General features: G+C 31.8%; 2 protein-coding genes across 4 annotated transcripts in view; one reads left to right on the forward strand and one right to left on the reverse strand.

The window, feature by feature from the left end:
• LOC144839520 (uncharacterized) overlaps window positions 1-11653 on the reverse strand; it is a 26221-nt gene extending 14568 nt beyond the window's left edge. The window contains exons 1-5 of one of the 2 annotated variants that reach the window (XR_013611761.1): window positions 11581-11653; window positions 4087-7225; window positions 3394-3487; window positions 3255-3304; window positions 510-2721 (exon numbers count right to left, since the gene is read on the reverse strand). Coding sequence is in view for 1 of the 2 variants with exons in the window: in XM_078694919.1 (XP_078551045.1) it covers window positions 2689-2721; window positions 3255-3304; window positions 3394-3487; window positions 4087-7185 (3276 nt within the window). In the remaining variant the exon portion in view is untranslated. Of the gene's footprint in view, window positions 1-116; window positions 2722-3254; window positions 3305-3393; window positions 3488-4086; window positions 7226-11580 lie in introns of those variants that run through there. The other variant, XM_078694919.1, reaches the window with a different exon arrangement.
• A 123-nt stretch (window positions 11654-11776) lies between these two features.
• Window positions 11777-20825, forward strand: part of LOC144839523 (E3 ubiquitin-protein ligase TRAF7-like) — a 52825-nt gene continuing 43776 nt past the window's right edge. The window contains exons 1-5 of one of the 2 annotated variants that reach the window (XM_078694925.1): window positions 11777-11814; window positions 11924-12031; window positions 17167-17238; window positions 17918-17961; window positions 18218-18244. The gene's annotated coding sequence lies outside the window, so the exon portion shown is untranslated. Of the gene's footprint in view, window positions 11815-11923; window positions 12032-17096; window positions 17239-17917; window positions 17962-18217; window positions 18245-20825 lie in introns of those variants that run through there. The other variant, XM_078694926.1, reaches the window with a different exon arrangement.

The following is a 20825-nucleotide window of genomic DNA, read 5'->3' on the forward strand; positions in this document are numbered from 1 at the left end:
GGAGGCGTGTAGAAGTGGAACTAAATACTGTACAACGGTTAATACGTGTATAGAAAGAGGAACACAAAAAAGTGGAGAAAACAAAAAACTAGAAGACACAGATAAAAACTATATAATTTCAGTAAGTTTCACAAAATTAATTTCTTTTTTATTAATTCTTACTTATTACAGAAACTGTAATTTTCCTGTTTTATTTTACACAAACAGCAAAAGTACCAACTTAGGTTTCATTCACTATACATAACGGAACTGTCTGCTAATTATGTTTTTTATGAAAAAGAGATACTAACAAAAGCTTCACTTTTCCTTTGTAAAATACACAACAAATAAAAATGTCTTTAAAACATTTTCAATAAATATCAACGACGCGTCATGCATTATTTTCTTAAGCTCTGTCTACACTATGAAATATGGTGGTGATATTCCCAAATATGGTAGTGATATGACATCATCATGTCCATATATGGGAACATCACGTTTTTTGTCACATAAAGTTTGATAGTGCAGACTAGGCTTGTCTAAGTAAATGTAATATCTACAAAACCATACAATACAAATTGAACAATTTAACTATTCTGAACCACAATAATATTACATTTACAACATGCCAACGGACCAGATTGTAGGAGGAATTGGGGGAAAATATTCCTCCCTGCGAAAACTAACTGTTCATATTATGCGTTCCTATTGTTAACTTCGTATAAGTATTGCAGTAACATTAACAACTTCGCATCGACAAAATTTTACACACATTGCGATAGACTTATTTGATACACCTCCCAATACAAAATAAGTCTATACATAATAGATCATTGAGCTCCTAATATCGACTTTACTGTGTAAATGTTCAATGTGGTTATTAGGTTAAAAAAAATCAAAATAATTACTGTAATGTTCTTCTTATATCTCCACTTTGACCCGAAAACATAAATAATACTAAGATAGTCATACTGGAAGACAGTAAAGTATAAACTTAAATCTAAAGTTCCAAAAATAGATGTTGGGTTATTTTTAGAAACAATGCAATAGGCAAATATAGATTCTTAAGCATAAATAAACGTGAAAAACGTCCCCCATTTAAGATTTAGAAACTTCCGTGGCTATGAAAGGTAAAAATAAATAAATGTACATATATAATGCAAAGACAATAGATAAACACATGCTATACTAACACATTCCCCAATTTAACATTGTCTAACAGATACCAATACCTGTACAACATAGAATTGATTTTCTAAAACAAAACATACTTTATTAATATAAGTGAGCAAAATATATGTCCTCAAATATTTACTAAGAGACTAAAAATAGATGATGTAAACATAAACTTTGATTTGTCAAAAGTGAGATATTGTAAATCAATGTATGTATGTACCTAAATTGTTCATATCATAGGCATATACCGTGATACAGCAGCACATGTAAAACATGTAAAGCCTGTCATAAACTCTAAACTAACCCTTCCATGTGATGAAGATTTGCCTATGAGACTAGACAAATATTGTCAAAGGTGGAGGTACAGCACTGAGAATCAATAGTGTTAAAAGTAATGTTTTGATTTTCAAATGTCTCTTCCAATCACAAATATCGTTTTGAAACGTTTCTGTACAAACATCAAACACTGATCGACAACATAAGTGTGTTGCTGGACACGCACAGATAACCAAGATATACCTGAGCAGACTAATCAGAAACACTTAATACCATCTGATGCTGCATCACATTTTTCAAGATACCAAACATTTACAGATGTCACAGACCCTCAGACATAACAGGCCATCAATCCAGTGTGTGCCACATTGAAACAGACAGCAAACAAATGCATTCCTCAATGACTTCTAATACATAGTTGCTTTTATTAAATGCATAATCGGTGACAATGCGTTATTACCCTAAAAATTCACATCTAATCAGTCTGAACCAGATGCAATACCTTCCTAATCATGGACTTCGACCAAATTTGCTTTTTTTGTTTGTGAATACTACAAACCAATACAGGTAAATAACACAGTTTCCAGGTAAGCAGATACTAGGTACGAGCAAAGAGATGTTATATTAGTTGACCTCAAACGTAGAGATATTATGAGCTCAACTTAGATGATCTCTGTGAGTAAGCATATCAACTTCTTTGGGTTCTTTTTCAGGTCCATTCCAAGGTATAGTGGTATAAAAAAGTGTGGGTCTTATGTCAAGGTATAGGCAAACCTAAGAAAGAACGCATATCCTAAAGCAAAAGCCCATCCTACCTCAAGTCTGTTGCAACGATTTTCCCCAATATATAGTAACATGTTGTTCTGAAATCATACGTCTACAATCTCAATATCTCCTGAAATTCACTATTACATTGGCATCAATAATTTTGTTTCATACAATAGATATTTTTATATTTCCCCAATATATAGTAATATGTTGTTCTGAAATGCACTCTTGAAATTACCCAGAGTACATCATACGTCTACAATCTCAATATCTCCCTGAAATCCACTATTCACTATTACATTCTTTCTGCCAACCAATCATTTTGTCATTTTTACCAAACATGGTCGTTTTACTACATGAGATAACAATGAGATAACAAAAGTGGAAATAGCTAAAAGGGCAGTCCTCTTCTACGATTTGTTGTCTTCTTGATGGCAATATCCAGAAGAGAATGTCAGGATGTTTTCCTCTATGTGGTGTGGATTCTTGTTAAGTGTCATCCTTCATCTTCACCATCTTATTCTGCAATGCAACACATATTCATAATAAGTTGATTCCAAGCATAGTAACTACTGTAGAACCATTCCTTTGGGACAACTCTATTAAAGCTTTCTACACTATCAAACTTTATGTGAAAATGTGCTGTGCCCAAAATATAGTAGTGATATGACATCATCGTGTCCATATATGGGCACATCATGTTTTGTTGTCACATAAAGTTTGATAGTGTAGACAGCACTTCAGATCATACTTTCCTGTGAGACAGAACAAGAGCAATATATATTTTATTTTTGGGACTTTGTTTGGTGGTGAATGTGTACCTTCTAGTATATTGCACCACACAGCAGAAATTATGAAGAAGCAATAAGAAAGTTATAGCCGTATTCTGTTGAATTGAGTAGAAATCTTAAATAAACTTCAGTAGTAAAGTTCTGTCTACACTATCAAACTTTATGTGATGTCATATCACTACCACGTGTGTGCATATTTCGGTACATCATACTTTTTTGTCTAACTAGTTTGACAGTGTAGACAGAGCTTAAGAATTACCATACCTTGTGTTTGGAACACAACATTGAATAATTTTCTTCTCGTAAAAGACAACCTGAAATGAAACAAACATGGTTATAAAAGTATGTAGGTTAGATAACAAGGATTGGTTTAATGATATTCACTTGACATTACCATATTTACCTGCATTTACAGAACACATGAAATGCGATGTCCAAGTACAGGCTTTGCTGAAGCACCCTAATGTAGCACCAATTTGCTTACAGTGAGAACAGGACTAAAAATAAGAACAAATCATTTATCAATATTTTTACTTATGTCAAAATAGTTAGGAAGCGGTTAAGTTTAAAAGTGAGGCTTTTTCAAACACGTTTTTGATATCTTATGGAATATATATATAAAAAATATTTTATCTAATTTGCTTTTTAACATTTTTTCAAGGGTCCACATTAGCCTAAAATCTGCATCCTTTATGTTTATTCATGGAAACAAATTAAACAAATTTAATTGAATGTGTACAAATATTTGTTTTTTGGAAAAGTGACTATTTGCAAAAATTTGACTGAAGATTCTTGGATTGTGAAATATTTCAAGAATGTCTAAATATTTGCAATGAATTTAGCAATTTTTGTATCCAATTAGTGTTTAGAAATGGCAAAATAATTGTAAAAATGACCATACTTTTTATACATAATTTATTAATAATATGGTAAATGTCAATATTATATGTTCATAAAGTATAAATGTTTTATGGCGAACATAGCAAGTACTTTTGAGATTTTATTAAAGCTTTTCACTGAAATTACTACAACTAGCAAGAATAAACCCACAGACATGCAGAGATTTACGTTTTTTGTGACTACATAATCAACATACCATTTGACAGGCTGCTTTCACTGCCTCATGTAGACCATAAATATTCCCTCCAACAAGGTAAACACCTTGCGCCCACACAGCACACTCTTCATGAACCCAAATCTCATCCTGAATACTTGAACTTTCTGTGTCTGTCGAACTTGTCCGTCTATTACCTGAACTACTTGGTGTTGATGCGTTCTTTGATGGCGGTTTAACAGACTTGGATGTTTTTAATTTTGACAATGGTAAAGTTTTGGATTTTGAATTATTTTTACTAGTTTGTTCCGGTGTTGTTTCAGGGTCTTTATCAGTTGAACTTTTTCTCCTTTGAGAGTTTTTAGAATTTGAACTTTTAGAACTAACTTTAGAAGTCTTTGCTTTTGATGTTTGTTTTCCAGAATTAGATTTATTTTTTTCCTCCTGTGCGCAACGTTTTGGTGGTTTAAATCCTTCAGGGTAATAAGGACCATACAGATCCCCTAAACCACTCACATTAGCTGGTTTTCCACAAAGTGCACATAACCAGGGCCGTCCAGCATCGCAATAAGTTGAACCAACGGCAGCACCTGATGTCGGTCTATGAATTCTTTTTGATAGATCAACATGTTTTGCTTTCTTTGATAGTGTTGTATCAACTGCATTTGGTTGGTTAACTATAAGAGATGATACAGGTTTATCTGGAGCACCAACCATACGCAACACTGGTCCAACTGGTTTTTGAGTGACAGTCTGAGGTAAAGGCATTGCTAGCTTTTGGTTCAATGAAGTTGGTTTTATACTGACCTTTTTTGCAATTGCTTCCTTATTTAACCCTTCACTTTCAAGCAACGCTTTTTCTTTCTTTGTAAGCCGCTTATGTTTGTTTTTGCTCCCAAACGGTCGTCCGCGTTTACGAAATGAGGGCGTTGTTTGATCACTTTCACAAGTATCGTGACTATCCCCATCTGCCATTTGCCGTTTTAACGACGGCGCTAACATTGGATTTTTTATTTCCCGAGTTTCTGTAGGCGTCTTCAAACATTCCATAATGGATGGATATTTTTTCTCATCAATTTTGTCAACATTTGTATCTACTTTTTTTACAACAACTTCTACTTCTTTACATTTAATATCATTTACTTTCAAAGACTCACTTTGTACATTTTTCTCAACATTTTTATTTAGTTCTACGCTGTTTTTAACTGTGTCCCTTGTTTTTTCTATTTCACTAACAACATTCATTGTTTGGTGAACATCCCTTGTTTGGGCAACATTCATTGGTTGGTGAATATCTTTTGATGTTGCTTGAGAAACATCCATTTTTGGGGAAACATTCGTTGTTTGGGCAACATCCTTGTTTTGGGTACTATCCTTTGTTTCAACACTATCCTCAGTTTTGGAAACATCCCTTTTTTGGACAATATCCTTTGTTTGGACTGTTTTCATAATTTCATCAAAATCACTTTTAGAGTCTTTCGAATGGTCCATCTCATCTTTATCTTTGGAATAATTTTTCTTGGAATAGGTTTTAATTGGTCGATTAACAGAATGATGGAGATCAATATCATCTTCATCCGAAAAGGTATGGTTGTCATCTTCTTCTAAACCGACACCATTTTCAATTGAGTTATTTCCATTTTTGGAATTGTCCTTTGACTTTCCAGTTTTATTTCTACTCCTCCTACTTTTTGGTTTTGGATCAGTGGGACTATTTTCTGTTGCACTAGCCTTAGCACCACCCCTTTGTTTAGTCCTTTTTGTTTTTTCTTTAGGTTTTTCATTAGTTTGTAGTTCAGAAGGTTGAGTCGCTGATTTTCTTTTTCGATTGTTAGTTTTTGTTGATTCATTTACTTCCAGGTTTTTTTCTTCCAACTGTTTGTTTTCATTATTTATTTCCTTTTTCTCATTGACTACAGGTTTTATGGTTTGTTCAGATTCATTTTTAGAATCCTCACCATTTTCGTAAATACTATCAATTACATCCGTATTCTTTAAAATGTTTTTGTCATTGTCACTTTTATGTTCATTTAAGGTGCCATTCACAGAGGTGCCATTTTCTGCACCATCGCATTTACCATTTGGTAATTTATCTCCAGTTCCAGTATCAAATGACATGGTCTTTCCATCTTTTTCAGAAGTAAGTACCTCTTTCATGATGGGTTCACCAATAAAAGCAACCATTTCTTCCATTTTTGGAATTGGTCCACCTCTTTTCGGTGAAGAATACTTGTGCTTTTTATCAGAATCAACTGACCTTGTGGGTGGTTGATACATTTTAGACATACTTGACAAATCAACCATCTCTTGTTTCTGCTTTGCATGAGGTCGGTTTTTATTAAAGGATGGCGAGTTATTCTGAGGGCTTCTAACTGGTAGAGGGCTTGCTGAATTAGTGGATGCTACCGGTGCTGGTGAGTGCGATTGTATCGGACTCGGACACGCCATGGCAGCGGGAGATCTTTTAGGAGCACTAGGGGACTGAATTGGAGACGGACGTGTTGGGTGGTGAACTGGTGAGGTAGGAAATTGGAATTGGGACCGGTTATTTACCGGTGTGTTTCCAGGACTGTACATCGTCGAACCTTGTCCCATTACAGGAGATACAGAGTTTTGTGGGATTTGAGGATACTTAGGTCCAACTGCAGTAACTGTAGACAACATGCTTGGTGAGCTCGCCGGTGACCTTCCTTGGATTGGATAACCTTGTGTATTGTTGTAACTCTGGTATGGATTAGTCATTTGTGCATTAGGGTAATAACTGGTTGCATGTTGGTTAGCGTACGCAGTCTGGTATGAGTCCGACCTCTGGTATCCTTGCTGCATTTGATAATTTGTGTTAGTCGTGCTGTACGGGCTTGGCCCCATTGCTTGTGATTGCTGCGCGTACTGCATGTAGTTCCGTTGTACTTGCGTAGGCAATGAACCATAGTTATTACTTGAGATCTGGTTACTGTAATAACTCAATGGCTGACAGTTAACTTGTTGTTGCTGTTGCTGCTGCTGTTGTGAGAACTCATCCTCATTTAGCAGTGACAACATAGATTGGCTGTTATCAAGACCAACTTTGTTTGATGTCTCAAAGGTAGTTTGCTGAGCCGTTGGCTGGAATTGGAATTCCTGGTTTCCTTGACTATACATCTTTCCATGAAGATATAAAAAATAAAACTAGTAGATTGACCTGAAAGAACAAAAATTCATGTATTTTAATGACGTGTGGTAAATATACGATTTCTGCTTACATATCAAATTAGCAATTCTAAATACAGTATAATAATGTGTGTGTGTGTGTGTTACAGTTACAAGATACAAGATAACTTTATTGTCAAATAGTTCAACGAAAGATTTGAAATCAAATGAGTAAAATATTACATATACAGATTACAATGCATATACAGGAATTACAAAATACAAAAATTAATAAGAGGATAAATGCTATTAGGTGTTCCCAGATGTTCGAAAATACAATTATTTGTGTTTGTCGTTAAAAGCATGTATACTGTAGGAATTAAAAATGACACTGTAGCTTAATGGTTTACTTTTAGGTTTCCTATCCCTTTTATATGTATTGGATTTTTTTATGTTAATGAGAAAAATAAATGTTAATGAAAAGGAAATTATACAATGCTTGAATATTATTTAAAATAATTTCTTTTTCAGTCGATTTAAAAAAACGAGTCATGAATGAAAGTCTACAGTGAGTCATACCACATTATTTTTTTCTGTTTAACATGTTTTCTGTAAAATAATTATTGTTACTGTAGACAGATAGTCATGCTTTTAATGTATTTTAAATTTAATAAAAACGTCTCTTTATTATTTTTAATGGATCCATGCATTCACTGGATTAATAATGCCATATCAACTCATTAGTGTAGAAATCCATTTTCTAATAGTATTACTATCTGGTCTCCGCTAGTAAATAACATGGCTATAGGGTCAAACATGACTGACCTCAATGAACCTACACAAGGAATGATGAGTAATCGAGAGTAAGAGCACTCTACAACAATATTTATGATTAATGCCTACGTTGTCAAGGCAGTGAAGCGTGACCATTGTGATTAATAATATTGCATTTTGTAGAGCAGTTAGTATTCAAAATGCATGGCTAACAGGTAGTGTAATTACGTAAATCAGATGCAAATGTATGAAAATGCTGCGATTGAAAAAGCATAAACTTTGTAGAACAGAACAGAAATCTTGGAATTGCAATAGTAATCTTTGAAATGTAATCTATGTTTGTACAGTGTATTTGTCTATTGTACAAAATATGACTAGATTTTTTCTGTTCAGGTATTTTTAATTCTTAACCATATTACAGTAACCGTACATGTTTTTCTCAAGTCAATCTGAATTGATTTTATGACTATAATTAATACCATGGACAGAAATACTGTCTATATAGAAAGAAAAATATATAATTATCATATTTACAGTACAGTACTTATCTTGAGTCTTGATTTATATCTTTTAATAAACACTATAACACAATAATGAAAGTGGAATGCTGAGGAGGTAATAATTGTAATTACTATCTAATAACATCTAATGTTTAAACTATTATTAAATCAATATTTGTTTAAAATATATAAAAAAATTACAGATTAACAATACAAGATCAAATATATAAAATAATTTTTTTAAATAACACTTACTTTTCTGTACTGTAATTTATCAAAATCTTAGAAAATTGTTATTATTAAAACATTATTTTATAATCAATTTAAAATATCCCGCCTTTTTTATATTAAAACTACAAAATAATTACATTTGCCTGTTGTTGAACTGCTGACAGGATATTGTCAATTATATCATAATAAAAATGCAGATGTTTTTTTTTTCTAGAGGGCCATTATTAATTCAAAACAAAAAACTAATGGATGAATTTCCAGTAGTTTGTACTGGTCGGAGATGGGTGGGGTCACACAGCCTAGGCAAATGTCAGCATATTGTTCACCTTTGACCTTGACTGGGAAGATGCATTCAACTGCTGTCTACTGTACCATCTACCGGGTATCATAAAAGATGTTTCCACCCACATTGGGCCTTAAATATTGTCCACTGTCCTACAGTAAAACTTGGGTTAAAATTTAATATTGATGTGTTATTTTAATTTATAAAATTATACACATCTAAAAAACTAATTCAACATTAAAAAGTAATTTCAGCTACTTTGTGTAAATGAAGAAATTCTCAAGTTTTAAGTCGATCCCCTATGTTTGCCTTACATTTTCAATGTATTAAGTTATGCATTGACATTATGGGAAGTGTTGAGTGCGGTGCAGTACACTTTAAGCCTGTCAAAATAGCTGAAGATATTATTTGAACTTTTATACACAGACAGGCTGACCTGTTAAGCTTTTTGCAACGCTTGAAAAAATCTATAGAATTTAGTTGAGGTATTGCAAAATGGCCTCGTTTCCAGGCCTTTTGAAATTTGAAATCAACTATATCTACGAATTAAAGAATAACAGAATATCATAACGTAACACTTTACATTCACGTAGCATTGCCTTCTTTTGTACAAGATTAATCAGATCAATTAACTATCACTGCATACACATGCATATTGTACTTGCTAACTACAAACAGCATATGCCAGCAGTGGCTTCAGTTTTGACTTTGCAGTGATAATTATATGGGATTTTTTACCATTTGCTTCTTCCTTATTCTGGAACCCCCCATTCTACAATCTCACCCCTCTCCCACCCCTTCCTACCTACACCAAACATGTCACAGCAAATCTCCATATTCTGTAATACTATAAAAGGTACTTATGAGTTTAACAATCAATTCACAGTTTATTATTATTAGTACCTGTATCTTTTATTTTGCTACCATAAATGTACTCATTTTCCTGTAATTGTTTAATTAATTGATGGTATGTATGATAAACACTCTACCTTTCTATATTGTGTATTAAAGCTAAATACATTCTTTTTTTCATTAAATATCAGAGAGTACTATTGTATAACTGGCCAATGACAGAGACATCTGTTTTTCATCTTAATTTAGGGACAATCTAAACAGTTCTACATTTTGCTGAATTTTTAACCTTGGCCATGCATTGCATCTTTATCTATGGGCTTCTCTTTCCATTCATTATTTCTTTCAACTGGATATGCAATCTCTTTTAATAAAGAATTACCTTCAAGGTTATATGCTTGAAAAGCATCGTATAAAATACTAGCACTGGCAGCAGTAACGTATTAATTATCTAATATGATGAATTATTGTAAATCATTTTACTGTATATGTTTTGCCATAAATGCTTTAACATCTATACTTTTAGACATTAGGCCTAGGTGTTACACTAAATTGATGAATAAAATGGGAGAAACCCATAAAAGATAATAAAGTATTAATTATCCATTATTTGATGGTAGATTGTTAATGTTAGTGATATTAGATTTTATAAAGTTTCCTAATTTACAAATATTATTTATAGTTTTTGGTACTGATGACATGATGTTGCTCAATGATGATGTACTTTTTACACAGAAATCCAAGTCACAAGATTCATTTGCTTTTATTTTCTCTGTTGCTTTTGTGTTTGTATTTGTTGCAAGTTGTATGCATGTGAATCCACCTTGAATTGGTTCTAAGAAAAGTGCATGCACCAAATCAAATTTAATTATGGAATTTCATATATAATTTGTAGTTTATAATTATGATTACAGAAACTAATCATGTTTAAATGCTTAAATATGGAGGTTGGCATGTATATGATTCAAAACATGGAAGTTACTACATACTGTACGATGAACTAAACACAATTTTAGAAGTTCAAATTTAATACAGTACCTTGTTTCAGCCATATTGTATGTTAAATGTTTTTCAACATTATAATATTTGCAATAATATTTTTTGTAACGTGACTTAGCCTATATGTGTACATGTGTAATAATTTATAGTTTTTCCCTTTCTTGTGATAAGTTTTATAATGTATTTTCTTAAAAATAAAAAAAAAATTGAATTCAATGATTGAATTGAACTTGGTCTTCAATTCAATTAAAAAGCAATCTTTCTCCGATTTTTTTATTTACACATTTTATATTTTATTGATTTTCTGCCTTACCAACCACATCACTGTTGAGGGAAGAATAACTAATAAACATTCATTCATGTAAATAAAAAAACAAATTATTAATATGTCAAAGTTCAAAATCTTGAGCACAAAAAAAATGACATTGGCTGCAAGCTTTTAATTTCAAGTGGCATTATTCAATTAAAGGTTATTAATTCATTAATAATAATTAATATTTTAGGTAAATATCTACAATAAGCTGTACAATATTCAACATTTAATTCATTAAAATGCCTAATTCTAAGAAGTAAAAACACAAACAGTGCGGTATCACAGTCACACTGAAAAACCCCAACATGTCTTTATTTCCAGAGAAAAAGCCTTTTAAAACACACTGCTGGATCGCGCGATCATACAAACACTAGGATTATAAATATTTTATCTTTATATAGCATTAATACAATTGCAAAAAATATATAATTATTGTAAGAAAATAATGAATTTACCTTTCTAAAGGTGCATTCGCTTTATGGTCGCCATTCTTTTGTCGACTCGTGAGGTCAAAGTGTACCAGCAACCAATTTCCGCTAAATGGTTCTCGTCGTGCCGTACCGCGAAAATTCATTTTTCCCATACATATGGTCGAGAAATACTAACTATAGGTGGCGCTATCATAAAAAAAATGAATGAGAGTGTTTTTCGGAGCACGTATTTATTTATTTTTGCTCATTATAAAAACGGTAAGTACAGTAGTAACGCTGTGGCTTTGCTGATATATGATTTGTATATGTATTATATGCATTGTGTCTGGTTCTTATTTTTTAAATATTTGTAATTATTCATTTTCAGCAATATCTGAATTTCTTGTAGGCCCACCTCCCTACTGTTTTTGAGAGGGATCTACCCATCACACATTACTTCCTCAAGCACGAAGACTGACGTTGATCCATATATAGGGTAGGCCTAGCCTAGATTTTCCTTTATGATAATTAATCTAGGCATAAGTCACCCAAAACTATCTCAATTACATATTTAATTTAATTAGTCAATAATAATTAATTAAATAGCTTAGGCCTAAGCCCTAGGCCTAGGCCTAGTTAAATAATATTCTATTATTATTAATTTATTCTATTTATTTATCAATCAATTATCAATAGTTAGTATTCTATATATTTATTAATTATATAATTATTGATTTATTAATTATTAGTAATATTATATAGGCCTAGGTGTATATATATTTACAATTTACCCTATTTTTTGCAGAATTTGAACCCAAACAAAAATTGCCATTTTTATTTTAAACATATACATAAAAAAGAGTTATGATGATAACTGCATACAGTTTTATAAGCATGCATGATGATTAAAAGAATACCATGATTTATGTTGTTTTTAATTAGACGACCTAATTCGGATGAAGTCTAAGCAGGCCTAGCCTAACATCAGCCATTCATGCTGTGTCACCATATAATAATAATAATAAATACTTTATTTTAACACGGAAAAGCTTGTGTCACCATAAAGGTGTTCTTCTACAAGGCCGTGATCAACTAACAGTAATACATTACAAATTTAAAAATAACAAATTTTAAAAATAACAAATTAGAGAACAAAAATATATGAACAGAAACCTTAATTACATTTATGCTAAGAGTACAAAATAAATAATAAATTACATACTTTCTTCTTTCACGTCTAAGGGGTTATACAGTTTTTGAGCATCATGAATCTCTCAGGATCTTCCAAAATTACCATCTATATATACTCAAGGCTTCCCTATATATGTTTTTATTTTGTACCAAATTGGCTAACAGGTTTTCTTAGTGTAAGTTACAAATTGTGAAAATCCTTCATTTTCAAATTGCTAATAATCTATTACAGTTACTACTATTACTACAGTATAATAATAATTTTATCGGCACTGCACTTTTTTATCAGTGGCACACTTCAACGTGTGAAGGTGCGTCCAAAGAAATAAAATATAACAATAAAAAAGAGAAATACAAAAATGGGAATGTACATTCCTACTAAAAAACAAAAGACTACCAACATCACACCAAGTTACAACTAAAATTAACAGACTACATAGTACAGACATATATATATGTCAATTATATATATACTTTTGGCTGTTTTAATTTATCGTTTTGATTTAGCTTTTCGCTTTTTTGTTGTATCTTGAGATCCAGCCACTGATACCCACAGCATTGTCATTTTTTCAGTAATTTGATTTATACACATATCATATACATATATACACACATACATCATATATATAAAAATAATAATAAGATATTAATTAATAATAAAAAGTTGCATTATATTGTATTAATAATACAGTTACAATATATTAATAATAATATTAGTTAATAATAAAAAATATATACATACATCATATAGTGATTAAAACAATGAAGTAACCAAGTTTTCTGCTGTTATTTTATTTACATCATATATATAATAATAAGATATTATTTAATAATAAAAACTACATACATATACATGTACATCATATATATAAAAATAATAAGATATTTAATTTATAATAAAAAGTTATAAAATGATTATATACAAACAATACAGCAATTTAGAATACACAACATATTCAGATATTTTTAAGGAGAGATCTGATATTCCATGCTTTACACACGTATTCCTTGCAATATTTATCAAATAAATGGTTTGATTGCTCTTCATAACATAGAGAAATTTTTCGATAAAATAATGTAATAAGTAGTGGGAGATAACGCCCATTTGACCTGGCCTAGTCTGCTTTGAAGGATCATGTTCTAAAGCTCTGTCTACACTATCAAACTTTATGTGACAAAACAAATGTGATGTGCCCATATGGACATGATGATGTCATATCATTATCATATTTGGGGATACCACTACCATATTTGGGCACACCACTACCATTTTTGGGCACATATCAAATCTGCTTTTTTACAACAACATGTTATCAGCTCCGTTGTGTAACACTGGCATAAACTGTCTTCATAGACAACTATGTATGTGTTTCTTAACATAATACAGTTACTTTTAAATACACAATTCAATATTGGCTATGCTAGTAGTTTATTTATTTGTTGACCATGCAGCTTTGAATCTGTGGCACTCACAATATGCGGTGCGGTCCAAGAAACAAAACAGCACAGAACATATTGATAAATAAAAAAACATGAATAACTAAACTATTTACAAGCAACAAATCAATTCAATCATTGTGAGTACTTTAAAGAGGACCGTTTCTCTCATGCAGAACTTAAATATTTTGTTTTTATACCAACAATGTGTGATGTAAGTTTGAAATTATATACTGCCCTCTATAATTCTCTACAAATTTGCAGCAGCTTCCTTTAAAAATCTAGCATTCAGCATTCAAAAATCAAAATTCCAGAATGTCACTTTATCATTTTCATATTGAATCTAAACTGAATGGAATTGTGTGTGTACACTTTAATTAATACAATTTGGTACATTATACCAAGCAACTTGCTAACAATAATTAGTTCATGAGAACATATGTCAAATGATCCTACACTATAGGTATAGCTATGTACCCTTCGGAATCAACTATGTTGGCCGAAGTGTTAATACATATCTTTCCCTTCATTCATTTCACTGGACAGTGTCCACTTTAATGAAAAACTATATACAAGTACAAAGTGTACAGTAGGTGTGTAGGTCCTAACAGATTGAGTAGGCTGCTACAGTAAGTAAGCAAGTGGCTTTGAAATCAAGTTGAGGATTGTGTATAACTTATTTATAAAAGGATATTATGTGCTACCTTAATTTTTCTAGCAACTAATAAATTCATAAGCTACCAAAAGCCAACATTATCTTATAAAGCTCTGTTTACACTATCAAACTTTATGTAACAAACAATGTGATGTGCCATACATAAAGTGATAGTGTAGACAGAGCTTTATAAGAGCCATGGCTCATTATCATTTTTAACTTTTTCCAGTTGCCTATCCGCAAACAATTCCAGTTGGATTCTAATTGACTTAGAACTTGCCAAGTAGAGGGCGTCAGGAATCAAGATTGTAACGATATGTCTAGCAACGGGAAACAACTGCTGTCCTTGGTTTTAATACTTTACATTATAAATTTGTTATTGGATTTAATTTTCGACTGGTAATAAATTATGAATCTGACAACTAAAGTTGGTTGTGACTGAAGTGTCAAGATTTTCTCTAAATATTGAGCTAGTAGGAGTCAATTCATATCTTGAAACAATATATATATAAATTATTTACTTTATGATTTGCATGAAAAATGGCACTGTCTTAGCTGTACTATATTACTATTTTATTTTGTAAACTTTCTTTAAGCTCTGTCTACACTATCAAACTAGTTTGACAAAACAAGTGTATGTGCCCAAATATGGTAGTGATATGCCCAAATATGGTAATGATATGACATCATGTCTATATATGGGCACATCACGTTTTTTTTGTCACATAAATTTTGATGGTGTAGCCAGAGCTTTTCTGCATTTTCACAATATTGTAAATTATTATTCGAAAAATCACTTTAGGTTATTTAAGAAATAAAAAGCATTATTCAAGAAAATAGAAACATTGAAACATTCCTAACTAGTTAATCACATAGTTTACCGCAAAACAGTCTGGTAATAAAATGCATTTTCAAAAGTTGTATTTAAAAATAGATTGTGTTAGAGTGGTAATTTATTAAGTACATCTTGAATTGCAGTTGTTCATTTTCATTTGATGCATTTGATGAACATAGACTTTTAATAATTTAAAAAAAAATTTAATTGAAAAAAAAAGATAAAGATCGTATCAGAACGCTATCTTTGACGTCAATCAAAGAGCAAACTAGGTCTCTATTTGCTGGCTGTGCTTCCTTACTTGTTCCTTAAGGCTAGACTTGTTTTTCCTATGGGTTTCTTCTAACATATGTTGACCTATCTTTCCATTGATCTTTCCATTTTGTTTAAAAAACATTTATGTAGCAAAAGAGAATCGATGGTCTGACTGACGACCATCAACTTTAATTTATCCTTATGTCTTCGTATAGTTTTGAAATATTTTATTCCAATATGAAGTCTACCATTTACTAACAGTCATTCATTATTTATATAGTAAATAATTAACATAACATGTTAATTATTTACTAAGGGATAAGACTGGTAGTGATGGTACTTACAATTTTACATACTATTAAGTACATGGGACTTTTGTGAGGTTTAATCTGCGTTTGTGTCACTTATTCAAATGTCTTTATTTGGCTATCAGGGATTTATTTTTTTGTGACTAAGATAGTTGACTATTCCACTGGGATAGTTGACTATTCCACTGTGATAGTTGACTATTTCACTGAGATAGTTGACTATTTCACTAAGATAGTTGACTATTCCACTGAGATAATTGACTATTCCACTAAAATAGTTGACTATTCCACTGAGATAGTTGACTATTCCAATGAGATAGTTGACTATTCCACTAAAATAATTGTCTATTCTATTGAGATAGTTGACTATTCCACTGAGATAGTTGACTATTCTACTAAGATAGATGACTATTCAACTGAGATAGTTGACTTTTCTACTGAGATAGTTGACTATTCCAATGAGATAGTTAACTATTCCACTGATATAGTTGACTATTCCACTGATATAGTTGACTATTCTACTGAGATATTTAACTAGCGCTGCTCAATAGCCAACATAATATATTTTAGTCACACAATTTTTAAATAAAATCTTAAACTTAATCATTGCTGGTGGTAGAGGAATGTTTTACTAGTGCAGTATGCAACATAAGTAGAATCCTATAGCCGAGCCATAACCTAGATTTAAACCCAGGGTAGTAACATTATAAAACCAACCGTACTGCAAAAACATCTTCAATTATTATTGCAAAAGTATAATCATATTATATAAAGCTGTTACTACGCAAGTCTGTAGACTTCACTGTATATAACTATGCATAGAGGTCACATTTGTTGCTACAACAGCCATTGACCTTGCTGTCCGTATCACTGGGCGTGTCCCCTCCTGAACCACTCAACATCCTAACGTAGCAGCTTCTAATAACCATGTTTTTTATATTCCTTTTCAGATTCTTGATTGTGGTGAATTCTCATGAGGATTTTGAGAGGAAGAGTCAGTTGTTCTTCTCTTCAAACATTTGGTGAGTAAGAGAACAGTCCGTATCAATTTAAGTTAATGCAGAGTGAAGCGTGGTGCGTAGTTCTTGTCCTGTCCCCCGAGTCTCCCCCAGCCAACCAAGGTTCATGTCTGTAAAAAAAAACCATTGAAAACGTCATGTTAACGTCCATAAAAATTACCTTTTTTAAAAAGGGGATAGGTAACTGGGAAAAGACTTAAATGGGACAAAATTCTGTTAGCCTAATTATTCATTGAATTATAAATTATGAAAACTATGAAAGAATGAAATGCTACAAAATAATTTGACCTAGGATTGCAAATTGCCTTAGCTGAGTTAAGCGAAGAAATGGCTTAGAATCTAAGATGATGAAGCTACCAGCAGTTATAGGTTTAAAATATCATCATGCTGAAACGGTTTAAGGCTAGATTAAGGCACTATTATCTGATAGGGTGCTCTACTGTTTTCTTTTTGGCAAATGTATTCCTCTCATGGAGAGATAAGGGCTATTGTTGGTTTATCCAAGTAAGCTCCACTCATAGTCTACCAACATCTTGTTGGTTTATGTAACTCAAATCATTCTTCATGTTTTAACACGTTCTATGTGATGGCAGTAAAACAATGTAATATGATATTTGAAAGGCAGCTGTATATTGTTTCTTTTTTTGTATTTAAATTGATTGTAGTTTTGATATGTTTTCAGTTTGAACAAGAACTACCAGCTACTGTCACGGAGAAAACAAAGATGTAAGTTCTTTTTATCTTTTTTCGTTTTCATAGCAATTTAATTTTTCAATACATAAAAAAAAGTTGTTGGTAAGTTTTTAAACATTTTAATAAAACATCTTCTTCCTCTAACCAATTAATACCAGACCTTTAGTGATACATATTGCAGCTTTGCTAATTAAACTAATATTACCATAAAGTTCAGAAAAACCATTTAAATTCGACCAGATTTGAATGTTTGAAGTTTTAAAGATACATTTTTATTTTTATTTCTTAGAAATTCCTCTCCTGAATGTACTGCAAGGTTAGTGGCATTTTTCTTCTATATATTTGCACCACATTTTAGATAACAATAACATTCATTCATTTTTGGTCGTTGGTGCGGTAATCCATTTTATTATTTTTCCATTTGCAGCTTACACTGGGTGTAGGTGAAGCTTCAGAGTCTTTATTTGTTTGTTATTATTTATTTATACTGGCCGACCTCTTCATTCAAAGACTGGTTTCCCAGAGGGCCCAGTTATGATCAGTGGCCTTGATGTACTAGTACACCAGGGTTACCCCCTGTTTGTCTCGAAAGATGTACTAGGTTCATGAGCTAGATGTGTATCCATAATGACCTTGTCAACAACATTTTAATTCCTTTTAAATCATCTTTTTTTTTTTCATAAATCTGTCATTCGTTTCCTCATGCAAACCTTGATGATAATCAGACATACAATTTATGGCAATAAAATAATATTTAAAATAACTAGGAAATTAAAATGAAATAAAATATACGACATGATTTTTCCGAAAAGATCAATTTCAGGAATTGATTCAACCATCTGTCTTTTGTTTATGCTCAGTCATTCCTTATCTTGATGCAACATGAGCATTTTCTGTCAACATTCAGTGAATGATGATAGTTTTTTTTTTAACAGTTGCTTCCAGGCAAAGCGCTGTTGCTTCCTGGGTGTAGTCCCTGAGAACAGAGGTACATTAAAGTTGTCATGCTTCATTTGAATATCTACCTACATTTTCAGATAACTATCTAGGATGTTGAACATTCGGCTTTTGCTAAAATCTAGCAAGGTCTTAGGGACTATATCCAAATATGATAAACTCTAGTAAAACAGTACGCACTTCCGAAATCAGGATTTTTAAGGTCTGAAATTGATGATAAAAAAAAAACAACAAATGAAAATTGCTTAATTTAAGTTAGGCAAAATATCAGGTTATCATCAGGTAAAATGCACTAGTTATGAAACTTTATCTCCAGTAATGATATTGTTTGCTGCAGTAAAACATCCCCATATTTCAAGATCAACACATTTATTACTACTATTATCTTTTTAGTAACTATACTGCATAGCAAATACTAATTTTTTTTAAGTGGACAAATATTACTGCATCAACTGCAGTAGAGTATTATTTATATGGTCCCTTAAAATGTGTATCAAGGCTGCTTCTCTCTTGGGATGTATCCAGGTTTGGCTGAGTTTGTTTGCGCAGTTAGTTGTCAGTTGGACATGTTGTACCAGCTGCACATTAACTTTAAAAACATTTTCCCTAGTTATTTTGCAAGTTTAAGGCAAAAAAGCTATAGACTCGAGTTATCAAGAAAAAAACAAATCTTTGGTTTTGATTTTGTAAAATCTTATAATCTGAAGCAGATATTTCTGTAGAGCTGTCTGAAATGGAGGAACTGCTGCGAACTGTACTAGAATTCTGAAGTTGCTATTCAATCATATGATTGACTTTACATAATTTTTCAATTTAATGTATGATTTTGTATTATATTACAGGACATGACGCTTACATTTTCACATCTATAGCAAGGAATTAAAATATCGCAATTGTAAAATGCACAGGTCTGCTTTGGCCATTCCAATGAAATCTTTATTAATAGCAACACGCAAGTTGCTAAACTTTTTTTAATCTGTCAGGCATACTTCCGTAAGAAGTGTCAAAAATAGATATAATCATTGAGTCCTGAAGCAAAAAATCATGCTATTATAAATCAATTTTTGTAGCGTGTACCTGTACATGAGAAAATATGTGGAGGATATGTTTCCTAATTGTAACCTTGTAGATTATACTAATCTTAATGTCTAGTGTGTGAGTCATCAATGTATGTGCATTTTCTCATTGCACATGACAATGTCAAAGTTCAAATCTGAGAATTAGTGACACCATATTCTCATCCTTAGTAAATTCAATAGAATTATTTAATATGGTGCCCTCAATGCTATATTAGTTTAATAGACGATTGGCGTATAGACAGTTTTATTTTATTATTTATTTATTTTTTTAAAAATTCCATGCCATGTTTTTTTTATTTATTTCTTTATTAATTTTAGTTACTATGCTCTATGCAAAAAAAATCTTTTATTTTGTAGTAGTACATTGTAGTAGGTCTTATATAAATTATGGAACCTCCAAATACCCAACCATAAGCCCCTAATACACCATACATTAAAACTGTCAGGCTATATCACTATAAGCCATGGAATTTACTATTACTGTACATTTCTTGCATGATTGCTTCGATATCATCAAATATTATGTCATTGGTACACCACGTACCGCTTGTCAACATCAGGGGAACATTTTTACCCCTCTATTCCTAATTATCGGAAGTCCGTTTCTTGTCCGCCAGTTATGAATAACTTCCTTGCTACGTTATTACTAACCACGAGGGAGTAGAATGTTTTTATTTGATTGTAAGCGTTTAAAACACCAAGGGTACTAGAATGCCCCGTTTAGCGTCAAAACTTTGGCAGGCAAGACGTGATAGTATTTGTTCTAGGTCAGAAACGACTTGTTACTATTGGGGAACATGGATGTGTAATAGGGTAGCAGATACTTATTATCGTGTGCCTTTTCGGCAGATCGCTTCCTCC

The sequence above is a fragment of the Antedon bifida genome, chromosome 4 (genome assembly GCF_963402885.1).
Source record: "Antedon bifida chromosome 4, ecAntBifi1.1, whole genome shotgun sequence".
In the NCBI taxonomy this organism is placed as follows: Eukaryota; Metazoa; Echinodermata; class Crinoidea; order Comatulida; family Antedonidae; genus Antedon; species Antedon bifida.